The 15586-nt window shown below is 29.5% G+C and overlaps 2 protein-coding genes across 2 annotated transcripts; both read right to left on the reverse strand.

Moving 5' to 3' along the window:
* Positions 1 to 3771: 3771 nt before the first annotated feature.
* LOC124935877 (transcription initiation factor IIA large subunit-like) lies at positions 3772 to 11018 on the reverse strand. Its single transcript, XM_047476309.1, has 11 exons — positions 10689 to 11018; positions 10367 to 10537; positions 10082 to 10282; positions 9852 to 9909; positions 9715 to 9773; positions 6891 to 7010; positions 5548 to 5685; positions 5407 to 5470; positions 4487 to 4647; positions 4116 to 4199; positions 3772 to 4029 (listed from the first exon to the last, which is right to left on the reverse strand). Exons 1-11 carry the CDS (start codon positions 10809 to 10811, stop codon positions 4006 to 4008), a joined length of 1203 nt encoding a protein of 400 aa, XP_047332265.1. The 5' UTR covers positions 10812 to 11018; the 3' UTR covers positions 3772 to 4005.
* Positions 11019 to 12662: 1644 nt separating this feature from the next.
* LOC124934559 (protein TRACHEARY ELEMENT DIFFERENTIATION-RELATED 7A-like) lies at positions 12663 to 13277 on the reverse strand. The gene has a single exon (XM_047475088.1). It carries the CDS (start codon positions 13275 to 13277, stop codon positions 12663 to 12665), a length of 615 nt encoding a protein of 204 aa, XP_047331044.1.
* Between the last annotated feature and the right edge of the window lie 2309 nt (positions 13278 to 15586).

Consider the following 15586-nt stretch of genomic DNA (forward strand, 5'->3'; position numbering starts at 1 on the left):
ATTTGTAAAACAAAATATTTTAAAATTTATTTGTAAGATATTTAAATAAATTTATTTAAAATATTTTATATAATTATATATTATATAAATATATAAATATTCATGTAAAATCACTTACACATTTATATAAAAACATTTATACGTTAATGTAAAAATATTTATGATTTAATGTAAGTCTGCAAAAGAATAAAAAAATGAAACAAACGCTACTTGATGAGGCTTGATTTACTGAATATTTACAGCGCTCAAAGGAGTGAAACAAGCACTACTTGGTGAAACTTGTTTCACTAGGTATTTACAACGCTCAAAAGAGTAAAACAAGCGCTACCTGGTGAGACTTGCTTCAGTAAATATTGCAGGGCTCAGAGGAGTGAAAGATATATGCCATGAGCAACATTTAAAGCAATAGAATTCGTTGGATCTACAGTTGAAAGTTTAATTATAAGTTGATCAAACAATTTTCACGAGATCAGAGTATACAAATTTCGTTCATTGGTAACCTAGTACTTTTTGTTTGTCTTGTTTCGTTCATTGTTTCTTAACGTGTCGATACGTTAAGATATAGTTGTTAAAAAAGTCGACATTATAACTATTAAGAAATACGAGAAGATCGTTTAGGATTTTACCTAGTTAATAGACGACTTTATCCGGAAACTTTGAGAAGACGATTTAAAACAGAAAAGAAGATGAACACTCTTTTGCAGATATGGTTTTACCCGGATCTATAAAAAGAAGACAAAAATCGACAAGCGATTTTTAACAGAAAAATCGCCGATGTACAACAACAAATCGTTACACACTTCAAGGGATCCAATGTTGCATTAACATCATCCCAAAGACAAAAAATAACCTTCGACGTCACCCCCATCAAATGCCATTTTTGCGAGAAGATTGTAGTGGAGAAAATTCATGCTAGGATTTGAAAAATTGATGAGAGAGAAAGTAAATATGAGAGTGCAGTAGAAAATTTTCTATTTATTTAAATTATTATTTTAGTGAACTTAACTTCACTTTTAATAAAATTTTTAATAAAAGTGAAGCAAACGCAAACGCAAATGAATGATTGATTAATGTAAATACCTAGTAAAATTTGTTTCATTAAGTAGCGTTTACTTCACTTCTATCAGCGCTGCAAATATTTAGTGAAACAAGTCTCACCAGGTAGCGCTTGTTTCACTCTTTTGAGCGCTGTAAATACATAGTGAAACAAGCTTCACCAGGTAGTGTTTGTTTCACTCTTTTGAGCGCTCTAAATACCCAGTGAAACAAGCCTCACCAGGTAGCGCTTGTTTCATTTTTTTTATATTTTTTTTGTAGACTTATTTGAAAGCATAAATTCTTTTACATGAACGTATAAATGTTTTTACATAAATGTGTTCGTGATTTACATGAACATTTATATATTAAATATAAAATATAAAATAATTTAAATATTTTTTTAAATACCTTATAAATAAATTTTAAAATATTTTGCTTTATAAATGCATTTAAATATATTATAGAAATTTTTGAACTTGTTATATATATAAATATTTAATATATAATTATATAAAATATAAAATAATTAAAATAAATTCATTTAAATATCTTAGAAATAAATTTTAAAATATTTTGTTTTACAAATTTATATAAATATCTTACATATTTTTTTTTTAAATATGCTTATATATATAATATATAATTATATAAATTATAAAATAATTCATACAAATTAATTTAAATATATCACAAATAATTTATATATTATATAGTCAGTAAAATAATTAATATATTTTATTTTATATTGTTTTGTAGGTTTTAATTTTTTTTATATGAATGAGTAAGTGGATTTACATCTAAATTAAAGACATTATATATTTCACTCAATAGTGCTTCTTGATATGAAATACTTCTTTCTTTCATTTGTGATGAAGTGTTTTTCAAACTTGATTTGACATGAATATGGACCCATAATTATATCAGTGTTCGGTCTCTTTTCATTTCAACACAAAATTTAATTTAATAATAAAATAATAATGCTGCGTTGGTCCAAAACAGGGAATAAAGAATTGCAGAAGATCTGACTTACCGTTGCTTTTATGGGATAATTAGACAATAACACAAAACAGGGAATAAAGAATTCAATAGCAGAAGATCTGACTTACCGTTGCTTTTATGGGATAATTAGACAATAACACCACAAGCCTAATTATGGATGCTCTGACTCTCAGATAGAGAAAGTTTAAGAGGGTCGCAAATGTATTAAGATCAAACTCTCCAAAATGCACATAATGACAAAGTTGTGAATTATTCGGTTTGCCCATTCTTATTTCCACAAATGCTCATAGTTATAAGAGTGTTTTTCAACCTAAAATTGATATTATAATTAAAGTCGAATTTTAATTCTTAAGTTTGGTACGCAATTTAATATTAACATTTAAGCTTGAAATTAGAATTATAATGAAATTTAATCTAGTATAATTTTGTAGTTCTCAATTTCAATTTTTTTAGTTCGAAAATGTAATTCTAATTTTTTTAATGTTTTTTTAAAAAAAATAAATTTTATTTTATCATTTAAAATATGATTAAAGTTTTCAATATATATATTTTATTTTTTTTTTAATTTAAAATATTAAAATATAAAACTGATGATTTTTTTTTTTTAATTTAATAAGTTAACATTTTAAATTTATATATATATATATATATATATATATATATATATATATTTATTAATTTAAGAAGTTATCCAATTGAACTAATATTTTGTTTTTAAATTTAGAAAGTTAAAATATCGAACCGATATATATATTTTTTAAATTTATGATGCTGACATGTTAAACCGATATTTTATAATAAAAATTAAAATTTATAAATTTTTTTAACACTTGAACTATCCTAAATGGTTATGTCAAATCGACATTTTAATAAAATAGATAATATATATTAAAATATTTTTATTATATTTTTTTTTTCAAGCAGAATTGAATTACATTCTTATAGTTTTATCAAACTTAGAAATGAATTGTAATTCAATTCTTATAAATTTAATTTCAATTTCATTCCTCACATACCCTAAGTGAATTATAAAGTTTAATACTATTTCAAAACCCGACTTTTACAACAAAAACTTCTTCAATTAGGCTAGTTATTTCTCAATTTTATTGCACATTAATGGATAATGAGGAAGAAACTCAAGGAAGAATACTCCAAACAAATTGATGATGAGCATATTAAACACAAAAATGATGTTTGAGAGTAATAAATGTTATGATTTGTGTTTTTGTTGTAGCATCATGGATTTGGTGTTTTGAGGTTGTAATTTTTTTTTTTAAATGATCTATTTCTATGCTGATTATTTACACCTTAAACATTTTCGGTTTATGCTAGTTTTTTTTTTTACCATCTAATTTTTTTTTTTGAAAAAGATTCAAAATCTAACCTATCTTTCTTGCCTATAAACTAGAGTGGTTAAAGTGTAAAGAGAGTTATCTAATAGACTAATAATTTCAAGTTTGATTTACACAAAAAATCGTTTTAATCAAATAAAACCACCCCCAAAAGTCAAATGAAATACTTTTTATCAAATAAAACCCCGAAAAATCCCAAAGATCAAACAATCTCAAAGGGGAAACAATTTTAAGTATTGACCTAATGGAAGAAGAGTAGTAGCTGTAAATAGACAAGACTGATTTTCATTTTTGTTTTGAATTTAGATTCATAAAATTCAATTGTTCTCATAAAGGTACAAGAAGTGATGAACACTATAAGGTGCTCAATAGTGGGACTGAGTAGAGTGATAACTGCTATAAATAAATTCTTAACAATAGACAGATTTCCGGATAACATACATACACTCTACTATTACTGTTACTACCAAGTCGATGAAACCTTGTTTCTGTTTGTTCTATACAACCCGAGACCCAACTATTAACGAACGCACAAACTCTCTGAAAACCAAAACAAGGAAACCACAAACACCCAACAGCATCTGCAACATGCTGCCAAAATTCTTCCAAAACGAATTCAGAATTCGAACTCTCCATTTGCCTGCACAGTAAAAAGAAAAAAAAGGAGAAACATAAATGAAGGAGCTGATACTACTATCATGTATATGAATCATCATCATCATTTACCCTGTTGAAGAGAACATCCTTGTTATTCAAGTGCATGATGCCATCCTTGAGAGTGCATTTCCACCTGCTCTTTGTTCGTGTAACCTAACCAATAGCAATTGAATTGTATCAAACAAGTTCCTAAAAAAAAATAACTCATCGAAATTGATATATTCTTGTTTTATAAAATCAGGGTTTAGTGGGAATCGAGCATTTGTCTCATAGGCAAGACTCTTCCACTTGAGCTACCCATGTATGTGGCTTACAAAGAAAATTGATTTTAAAGAAATTTATCGACGATTTTTTATTAGAATCCAGACCTGGATCCAGACTCAAAAAGTGTTTCTAAATGGGTCCAGAAGAGTGAAAACCCTAAACGTCTCATAGATTACCTTTTCAAACTGAGCCAAAACTAAGTGTTGTGTATTAACATCTTCTCCTTGATCAACGTCATCCAAATCATCATCATCGTCATTCTCATTCAAGGGTTCATCATCATCGTCAACATCTTCAACATCATTTTGAGTGATTACAGCAGGAGTAGGCGCTTGATCTGAAGAGGAAAGATAAATATTAGAACTAGAAACTAAGACAAACTCACAAAGATCCAGTTTCCTACCCTAAATATGCGCAATGGTTTTGTTGGCATTTTCTATGAATCTGCTTGTCTAACCCAGAAGCCATTACTTGTCAGTTGTATTAGGTTTTCTAAACTTTTTACAAGTTAACCTCACTTGAAAAAAAAAGAAAAGAAAATGAAACTTACTTCTCATTTTCTGGCATAGATGATATTATGTAGAGCTCAAGAGTAGTTAATGATAACTTTCATGTGATCTAATGATCATAAATGATATGGTGGAAAAAATAGTTGGAAGGAAATTAGAGATAAATGGTTGTTTAGTAGTAGGTGACCAGATTGTCAATGGAAAATGTGTTGATTTGAATGACAAGGACAACATTTCAGCACATAGAGAAAAGAATAAAACAAGAAAACTGATAAAGAAGAAAACAGATAAGATTTTTACTTATTTTTTTTTGTATCTTGGATCCGGTACAGATAGATACCTTTGGAAACTAGCTAGAAGATTCAAAAAGTTATTGGTCGCATTTTACATATGGATCCAGATACAAAAACAAAACTATAAATGTTTCCAAATGAGTTCCCTTCACCACATGCTACAAAAAAAGACCAGAAAAATCACCTAAAATCAAACCCAATCAAAATGGCAATAAATAACACTTTCATCACCACAAACTTCTACACCAAACAATGCCTGAATCTAGTGCATAAGTTAAGTGGTCAGATGCTTACCATGGGGAGCTGGTGTATTGACTATGTTGTAGTCCTCACTGACAGTTCCTTGATAGTTGTATATCTTCAAGTAGAAAGAACATGGTTGTTTACTTGAAGTGAACCATCAAACAATTCTTGAAATGATGAAATATCACTTACATTGGGTGTAGAGAGCATATCATCATAGGGATCAGGAATTGGCCCATCTAGTTGAGGAATCTTTGGAAACAACTTTACCCCTTTGGTCAATATCTCAAGGTTTCCAATGTGATATTGAGTTGATTTATCTTTACATGCCTAAAAGCAGCCATTGAGAACTATCAAAATCTAGTTGTCAATATAACTTGAAACTTCATTTGTGACTTGAGGAACTTCTTTGTTGCGTCTCTTTTCCATAATTTTGTTTCAACCATCCTTTCTCGATTAAACTTGCCAAGTTGGATTGTTTACATAAGTTTAACATACATGAGGACAAGGAAATAATAGTGACTTGGTTCTATTGATATAGCTTTGAGACAATATTGGTGCAAATTTTTACATTTTGAACAGATGGATTCATAATATCTAAAAAAGGCCGCCATAAATTAGAGTTCATGTTTGAAATCCATGGAGAATTAATATAATATACATGGGACTGCATAGAAAAAGAAAGACAAAATGGAATCAACTTAGTAATCACTATTCAAAATCTTAGTGAACAATTGATTTGGCATCTCATGTTTTCTTTTCATATTAAAATATATCAATGATTTGATTAATCTTGAATAATCAGGATCCTATCTTCTTCTTCCTTCTTCAGCAGAAAGCTCTAAGCTAAATAATTGTCTCACTTGATCATATATTAGTCACCAAATGATTAAAAATTGACTATTACTAGACAAAGAGACCAAGTGTCTGTTTGATTTCTACCAAGAAAAGTCAGTGGCTGATACTCAATTCTAATCCCAATTTGACCAGAAAATTGAATACAGTTAAATCTTCTGAACTATTGCATACTTTAGCATCCCTTAACAATTGATTTGAAAATAAAGTCAGCTTGAAAGCAATAAGATCTTTCGATCATATATCCATATGACATAGCTTAGTAATGCACAGTAGATAAATTATTTGGAAAAGAACAAAGAAAGAAAATGGTAAGCAGACACAATGACAATCAAAATGAACAAATTAGAACATTCTTTATGTGTATTTATTTAAAATATGAAATAGAACAATACTAATATAAACTAGCTAGCACACTAGGCATAATAACATCCCAATGTAATCATAGTATATGACTAATTAGAATCCTGGCATGAACCAGTAATTTATCTTAATCCTGAATTTTACTACAGAATAATTTTCTAATATAATACGATTAAGTAGTACACTTCAGTTTAATTCACTAACAGCATATGGCATAAGACCTTTTTCTAAGAAGCTAGTGGTAGTTATTTACTCATTTGACATCAAATAACATGAAAGCAAAAAAAAGTGAGATACTACAACAAAAATGAATAAACCTTAGGATCATCTAAGATAGAATCTCCAGCTCCATCTTGTTGTGGTATGTATCCACCACCACGATACTTAGAAGCTAAATCATCCCGTTTACGCTTTCCAGCATTCGCAGCGAGGAAATCCTGGAATTTTCAACATTAGTTTGGACAAGAGTGTTATTTATAAGTTATCGTGGCATCTTCATGAAAGCTAATTGAAATTATCTCTTGGGAAAGTAGCAGGTTCAAGAGATCAAATTTGAAGGGAAATTCAAGGACCCAAAAATATGAAATTCGCAATCGACAACAAGATAATATTTTAAGAAATCATGATCTATCGGTTTTTTCTTGAGTGTGTTCTTTTAGTGTTTGAAGCTTCCATCCTTTGTAGCTTTCTTAACTGTCCTCTTCTCATTTTTCTTTTATACAACATTTGGATGCTTGTTTTACTATTGAACTCACAATCTTCCCCACACTTCAATTTATGCAAGTTTAAATTTTCCAAAAAGAGAACATATATTTTTTGGTACACACTTATACCAGCAAGATGGAGAATCAATGTTGAAAACAAAAGCGAATGTAGTTGTTATCATTAATCCTTATTCTCCTTCCTGCAAAGATGACTGGCACCCTAAAATACCAACTGTGATGACATACATAAGCAACTTTAGAATAAATCTTATTTCTCTTAGCTTTTCTTCCCAACCAAACACAAACTAATGTTTTCTTTTCCGTTTTTTTTCAGCTAATAGTTTTTCATGTCTTATTGATGGAATACAGATTATTTTTAGCAAGAATATAGGAAATTGATGTTCTTAGTTTGACAAGACTGGTAACTTCAGACTTTAAATGAATTGAACACCAAGACTTTGGGAGTTAATATGCAAAGAAAGCATGCAACTCACGCCTGATTCAGCACCATGAGAAAATGACAAATAACAGGCTTCGATATTTGGCTTAAATGACATAGAGTTGTTCTAATAACTCCCTTATTCCCTTTTCGAACCTTCAATGCAATTTCCTCATTTCATTATGGTGGATGACTCAGTCCTATCTAATCGCTTGTTAAGCATGTATGCTAGAGTATGTTTTTTGTTTGTCACATATGTTCTCAAGTACCATTTGTTCACATAAAACTGCACTTCTACAAGCATTCTTTGCAATCCCATGACTCAATTAAATTATCAATTTGTTGGTTGGTCACTTAATGTGTGGTTTTAACTTATGCAACAAATCAAACAATTATCTATGTATGGCAAATAGTAAAGGACAAAAGAGCTCCTAAACTTTGACGAAAGGTGTGTAAATAAGCCCCTAATCTTGAAAATGTACAAATTAACCTAAATATTATACAGATGGTACATATAACAATATACTAAATAGTCATCTTCACCAAATAATCTCCATTTAAAGATTTTTATTAAATAGTGCCACGTCAACCCAAAATGCACACATAATAAAAGAGATGGCTAATACAAATCCCAAATATACTTACATTATAACCGCTTTTGTATTATATTCGAGGATTTATTCTAGTCATCTCAACATCTATATGTGTGTTTTGAAGATCAAATGGTGTTCAACAAAAATTATAAAACAAAGACTGTTACAAGAAGAAAGTTGATAACCGATGGGCATATTTGTACCATTTAAAAAAAATGGATTACAGTGTACCTTTTCAGGGCTTGTTTTCACATATAGTCAAACTTTAAGGACTCTTTTGTCCTTTCTTCCTATTGGTTAACGTACTCTTTAGCCATATGCACATTATGCCATTAACCATGGACAAAATAGATGTTTTAAGTATGAAACAGCTAAAAAGGTTTCCGGAAAAAAAGAAAAAGAAAAGGAAAATAAGACAGCTAAAAAGAATGATCAGATTTTTTAATTTAGTTTTAGACCAAGGAAGGGTTGCAGTTGCACAACCTCCCACTGCCATCACCCCTATTTCAATCTGTATTCTTAGTGAAATCATCTCGGTCTCTATGTTTAATGGCCCTAAGAAGCCCTTTCTTAAGAACTCAGAAGTTAAAGTCGCATGGATATTGAATCTTTGAATATAAATGTAGACTATTGTTAAAAGGTAAAAGTATTGATATTACCTTTTCAGTATTAAAATGGTAACGGACTTTATAAATTATATTGTTAATTGCATTTATATATTTATTTGTACCTTGTATAACTTTTACATATCATTTATTGTAATTACATGCATGAAAATATATATTTATGTATAAAAGTAGGGGGAATAAATTCAACTGCCTTGCCGAGGCGGTCACTGAAAGCCCCACCACCGACTCTCGCCATTTAGAACACCGTGTGGGTCATAATAGAGATAATATTATCTTTACATATAAAAAGGCCTTGTTCGGTTTGAGTTATATGTGTTTAACCCTCTATCCAATCATCCATCCCATCATTCAAATCATCAACCAAAATAACAATTACCGTCTATTTCTTAAATATATATATAATTATATATCTTTCTTCATTATATATTTATACCACAACTGTTTTTTTTTACAAAATAACCATTTTTCAATAACCTACCCGAACAAGGTATTTGAAAATAACCCATTCTTTTATCCAAAACCCAAGTTCGAATGGGGCCTAAGAATACAAAAGAATAGGAAAACTATCATCCAAATTATTAGATTAACATAATCCAAACTAAGAAAAAAAGATAGAAATCAAGGAAGAGGGGGTTGTTTCACCAAAACGACCATATAAGTAATGGAAAATAACAAGAGTATAGATAAAGAAATTCTTAGCATTTGAATATAGTTGAAAAGAATGCCACTAAAGTAGCTTCCACATTATTATGCAACTAAGAGGAGATATATCTGACCTGGGTCATGGGCCTATTGGACAAGCCCCTCTCCAAATCTTCCCGTCCTTCTGCATATGCTGTAACAATTAACTTGATCAGTCATTTCCATAAGTAATAGTAAATCAATGTTTACACTGGATAAAGCTGATATGTACCAATGTTTACGTCGACACCTAAAGGGGACCTTTGGTTCATCCAGGGAGAAGGATGTTGCTGCAAAACAATAACACATGTTAACATCAACTGATAACCAGATGAGATAAAAGTCAGGTACAAATGAAGATTCCATATCATAATACAGTAAAGAGAGAAATGAGAAGAGGGTGAAAGAGAAAGAATACGAACATGCCCAAAACTATGTACCAACAAACAGTAGAACATTTACCATGAATAGGCTAGGCCTCCCAGGTTTCATCTCAGATACACCACCATTTTCATTAACAGAATGATAGTCACTAGGGGATATGGGAGTACCACCACCAGGAATGCTGAACAATGAGCTGTCAGCTGTTCCAGGTAGAGGCGTTTGGACAATTCCAGGTAATGGTGTTTGAGCAGTTCCTGGCAAAGGCGTTTGCATTGGTGTCTGCAATGATGTTATAGAATATTGGAGAGTTTAAAGTCATCTTCTAGAAATACAATCACAAAAGAAAATTAGGGTTAAACTCACTGGTGGAAAAAGTAAATCAGTTGTGGGTGTTTCATATTCATCATTCCCCTCATATGGAACATTAAGATCATGAACTGGTGTGATTGCAGGTCCAGGTGCTGATTTCTGCACAGCAGACCTATCTATAGGACCCAGTATTGCTCCAACTTGCATCATTTTCATTTCCCAAATCTATTATCCACATAGTTAAGACAGAAATATGAGAGATACATCAATAGTAAAACCCTAAAACCGATCAGATCAAAATCTTAAATTTAAGCTAAAACAAGCATCAAATCCAATGAAAAATAGTAAAACGATGAAAAGAGATTGAAACACTAACTCCTTGAAGTTCGTTGAGGACACTATCACCAGGACCTCCGTTGCTAATGAACTCTTCTCGAACCTTGCTGATCACATCCTCAATCACCTGGATGTAGACAGTGCTCGTCGAAGAAGTCGCCATGTAGATCTCTCCCTACCCTCAGTTCGAATCAAACCCGGGATTTAATATTGAAGAAGATCGGATTCGATTGGTTATAGAATGAAAAGGGTAAATCGAAAAAGTTTAAATTTGAGAAGTAAGAGGAGCTCTAGATGGGTTGGGAAGAGAAGGAATCAAATAGGCGAATGGTAGAGAGAGATGAATAATGAAGATGAAAGAGGAGAGAGAGAGATAGGGGCGGAACAGAAAAGAAGAATAAAGAGGGGAATATAAATAGGTTTGCATCCGTTAATATTTGCTGGACACGTGTCGATTCTTACAGATCCGATCATCTGCACGCATATCCATCATTGTATAATGGGATTATATAATATCATAATATGTTTTAGTCTAAATTTTTTAAAATTAATTAAATTTAAAAAATTAGAAAATTAATTGAAATATCACATCTTTTAGAAATATTTTCTTTTGTCTGTTATGAAAATTTAGATTTATAAGGTTCCTTAAATGAATATAAAGTTTAATTGTGTACATCCCAATTGGAATATATAATTTTATTTTAAAAAATGTTAAAGTTTGTATTAATAAAGTTGAGTATTACAAATAATGTTTATACAACATTTTGACCTTATTTATTTTTACTAATTGGTTTTTATTTTTTACTTTAATGATGTTTAATATAGGTATGGATATTAGCAGTCGACAAATAATCGAGATGATAGGAATTAGCGGTAGTGATATTGTTGTAAATTTGTGGATTGATTAGACTACTTTTGATAAATAGGAAGTTTTGAGACATTATTTTGAGTTGGAACTTAATACAATTCTAGTCATTATTTGAAGAATCTAACATACTCTTAAACTCTATTGCTTGAAAACATATTAGTTTTAAAAAAAAAATCTTTCACCAATTAATAATAGATTAATTAACTCATTAAGTTAGTTTATGTGAAATAATTTTTTTAAGATATAAAAATGTTTTGATTGAATCCCATTAGAAACTCATAAAAAGAGTTTTGCCTAAGTTATCAAAATATTTAAGATCATATTCCACTAAGAACTCTTAAGTTAGAAGAATAAAACTATTTTATTTAATAGCAAACATATTTTAAACAAATCCCTAAACCAACTGTTGATTCTAAATTCAAAACAAAATATAAGGATAAAATTTGAATTGATCATTAGGGTCGTTAGGGTAGTTTTGAGCTAATTAAGCTTGGGAATTTGGATTAGGTGGGTTTTGATAAATTAAGATTGGAATGTCTAATATTGAGTAGCTTAAAAAATATAGAAGGTCTACATTGGGTCGCCTTAAAAAAAAATGGAAGGACTAAATTGGACTTGCTGAAAATGAAATGGCTCATCTAGTGTGAGTTTATTTGAAAATAAATTTTAGGGAATAAAGAATTCGACTTCATTAAAAGGGGACAAAAGAACAACATTATAATGAAAATCATAATTGATATTTTATCAACTTGTTTTTGTCGAGGTAAAACTTTATTTTGTATATTATTAAATTGTTAATTAATTAATTAATTTTAATAGTTGATAAGTTATTTTTTTTATTTAAAGTTAATAATAAAATTTTGTATTAAGGGAGATATGTAATTATTTCAATAATAAAACACTTTCAATTTTGTTATTTTTCTAAAATTTAACAGCAACCAACCATATTTCCTTCTTAATATTTCCTTCTTAATGTTCCATACATAGATAATTAAAGTACTAAATTTACTATTAAATAAATCTCTCATGTGCCAACTTAACCAGCCTAAGTTGACTCTTAGTAAATGGATGGTGATGGCATCACGTGGTGATGCTTTGAATTACTTTTAGGAGGGTCTCTAACATTAACCCACGATTTCCTCTCATCTAGCGGTGATGGATGGTGCGGAGCTGGACTAGGCTTATGTATGGGCGTCGATGGATGGTGCGGAGCTTGTGCAGGCTTCTGTACGGGAGACGGTTTACCAAATGATATGACGACGATGCGGGTGGCGGTGGATGTGGCGTCTTAGGCGATTTATGGGAAGGTGGTTTCACATCAACTGGTGGTGATGGCGTAGGCTTATCTGTTGGTGGCGGTGGAGGCGATGAATGTGGTGTCTTAGGCGATTTATGGGAAGGTGGTTTCACATCAACTGGTGGTGATTGCATAGTCTTATCTGTGGGTGGCGGTGAAGGCGATGGCTGTGATTTCTTAGGCAATTTATGGGAAGGTGGTTTCACACCAACTGGTGGTGATGGCATATGCTTCTCTGTGGGTGGCGGAGGAGGCGATAGATGTGGTGTCTTAGGCGATTTATGGGGAGGTGGTTTCACATCAACTGTTGTTTCCCTTCTTTCTGGCGGTGATGGCATATGTTTCTCAGTGGGTGGTGGTGGAGGCGATGGATGTGATGTCTTAGGCGATTTATGCGAATGTGATTTCACATCAACCGATGGTTTTCCCTCAACTGGCGGTGATGAATGGTGCGGAGCTGGCATAGACTTTTGTACGGGCCTACCGCCGACATTGGTGGAGAGAAAAATTATCACCAACGATAGGACAACCAACGATAGGACAAGTAAATAATTATAAACCGACTTCATGGTATACTACTATCAATTTAGTACATTGTATTTGAGAACACTCTCTTATATAAAGAAAAATAGAGATCTTATTTTACAACCATACAAGACTTATATGTAAAATTTATTTGTTTAAATTATGAAAATCCATAGTTGATGACATAAAATTTCTAAAAAGTATATAAAGAAGTTTGACAAATCACCTAATAATAAGTCCAAATAAGTGAAGTTATCATTAACCCGTAAATCAGGCTCTATTTATATATATATATATATATATATATATATATTTTTAATACTTTTTAAATGAAAATGAAAGATTAAGAAAGCAAAAATTTAATATTTTTTTTTTGAGGAAAGTGAATTGTTAAGAAAAAAGAAAGGTGGGAAAGAAAGATAAAAAATACTATTTTTTAATTAAGCTATAGGTCCATTAGTGTCTCAACCCAGTACTTGGATTTTGTTGGAAGTTCTTCTTATTTTGTATTTAAAATTAAGTAATTATGAGTTAATATTTTTTTTTTAAATTTTATTAATTTATACGCTTATATATTGAGAAGTGTTAATTTATATTTGTAAATTAATCGAAATATATATTTAAAATAATAAAATTTTATAAATTATAAATAATTTTGATTTTAGTATTTTACATTAAAAAGATTTAATTTATATTTATAAAATAAATAAATATAATATTTTTATAGCACCATTACTTGTAATTATTTTTTAATATATATATTTTAAAATTGTTAATGTATATACTTAATTATATATATAATAATAATATATAATTATATAAATTAATAGAGGTTAGACTTAAGTCCAATATTTTTTTTTTATTATTTGTTAAATCTATATGTATTTTTGTAAATATATAATAGATTAATATTATAGTTATTTTTTACATAAATATTGTATATTTTGTATAAGGTTTAATCCTTTCATAATTATATGAAAAACTTGATTTTGATTTGTTAAATTGGATAAACAAAAAGCTTTAACAAGTTATTCTAAATTATAATAATCGTGTAATTAATATATATTTAATATATTAACTTAATTAAAGTAGAAAATATCAATAAAACATGGTTTTCTTTTTTAAATGTGTTTTGATTATATGGATAAGTTTTAAATAATGTAGATTAGAAGAAAGTGAAAAAGTTTGATAGTATACTAGTTTTAACTAAACTGTTCATTCATGAAAGAAAATCTCTTTTTTATGTTTCAAATATTTATTGAAATTAATACCTCTTTCATTTTCTTATAATTATGTTTATAAAAAATGCACCATTTGTCATTTTCTAGAGGCAGGTATGATATTTGTGGTTATTCTACCTTTCACTTTTTTACAATTCTATTTGGACCAAATGCATTTTTGTCATTTCTAGATGCATGTCTGGTACTTGCAGTTATTCTAAAATGTCAAAGAGAGATTTGTCATTTTTGTCATTTCTAGATGCATGTCTAGTACTTGCAGTTATATTAAAATGTCAAAGAAAGATTTGGCCTGTAGATTTTTCTCCAGTTTAATGTGTTATTACTGCATGGATCTTGATATAACAATAAAGATTTGGGCTATATTTGATGGTTCATGTCTAAAATTTTTTGAAGGGCATAACTCAAGTTTTTATTGGGCATCCTTATCAATCGAGGGACTCAATTTGTATCTTATGGTAATATAACATGTTATATATATCAGGTTTAATCCGTTTTTGGGTTCTTTCCCGACATGTCTTTATAAAATGTTGTGTGACGACGATTATGATTTATTAAATCTTTTGACAATAAAAACTAATAATGCATTGCAACTTTACATCGACACAAAGACAATGCCGTTAATTTGCTAGGTTTCTTTACATTACTTATTGTATATCCCATTATATGATTGACTTATTTTACTCATTGGAGAAAACTATAACAAATAATTATTTACCTGCTCTATTACTATGGATGTGTTTGATTTTGTTCATTTTATGTATATAGATAATCTAATATTGTAAACCTTTGTATAAAAGCTTTACAGAAAAGTTCGAGATTTAAGAATTTCAACCGATTTGCACTTTAGGAATTTTCTTTTAAAATAAAAAAATTATTTTTAAAATTTTTTAATTATATTGACAGATTTTTAAAATTAATCAAAAATAATTAATTTTGGGATTTAGTAGAGAAGTGAGACATTATTCATAGAGCCTAACATACTCTTAATTTTTGTTGAGGGAAAACAA

The sequence above is a fragment of the Impatiens glandulifera genome, chromosome 4 (genome assembly GCF_907164915.1).
Source record: "Impatiens glandulifera chromosome 4, dImpGla2.1, whole genome shotgun sequence".
In the NCBI taxonomy this organism is placed as follows: Eukaryota; Viridiplantae; Streptophyta; class Magnoliopsida; order Ericales; family Balsaminaceae; genus Impatiens; species Impatiens glandulifera.

What these genes read in the sequence shown, in the direction of transcription:
- LOC124935877 (XM_047476309.1), bottom strand. Translation starts at nt 10,811, where the DNA reads ATGGCGACTTCTTCGACGAGCACTGTCTACATCCAGGTGATTGAGGAT. An exon ending in AGGTGTCGACGTAAACATTG is followed by an intron (nt 9,774 to 9,851) that starts GTACATATCAGC and finishes TAATTGTTACAG; the next exon opens with CATATGCAGAAGGACGGGAA. An exon ending in AGGATGTTCTCTTCAACAGG is followed by an intron (nt 4,030 to 4,115) that starts GTAAATGATGAT and finishes TTTACTGTGCAG; the next exon opens with GCAAATGGAGAGTTCGAATT.
- LOC124934559 (XM_047475088.1), bottom strand. Translation starts at nt 13,277, where the DNA reads ATGCCAGCTCCGCACCATTCATCACCGCCAGTTGAGGGAAAACCATCG.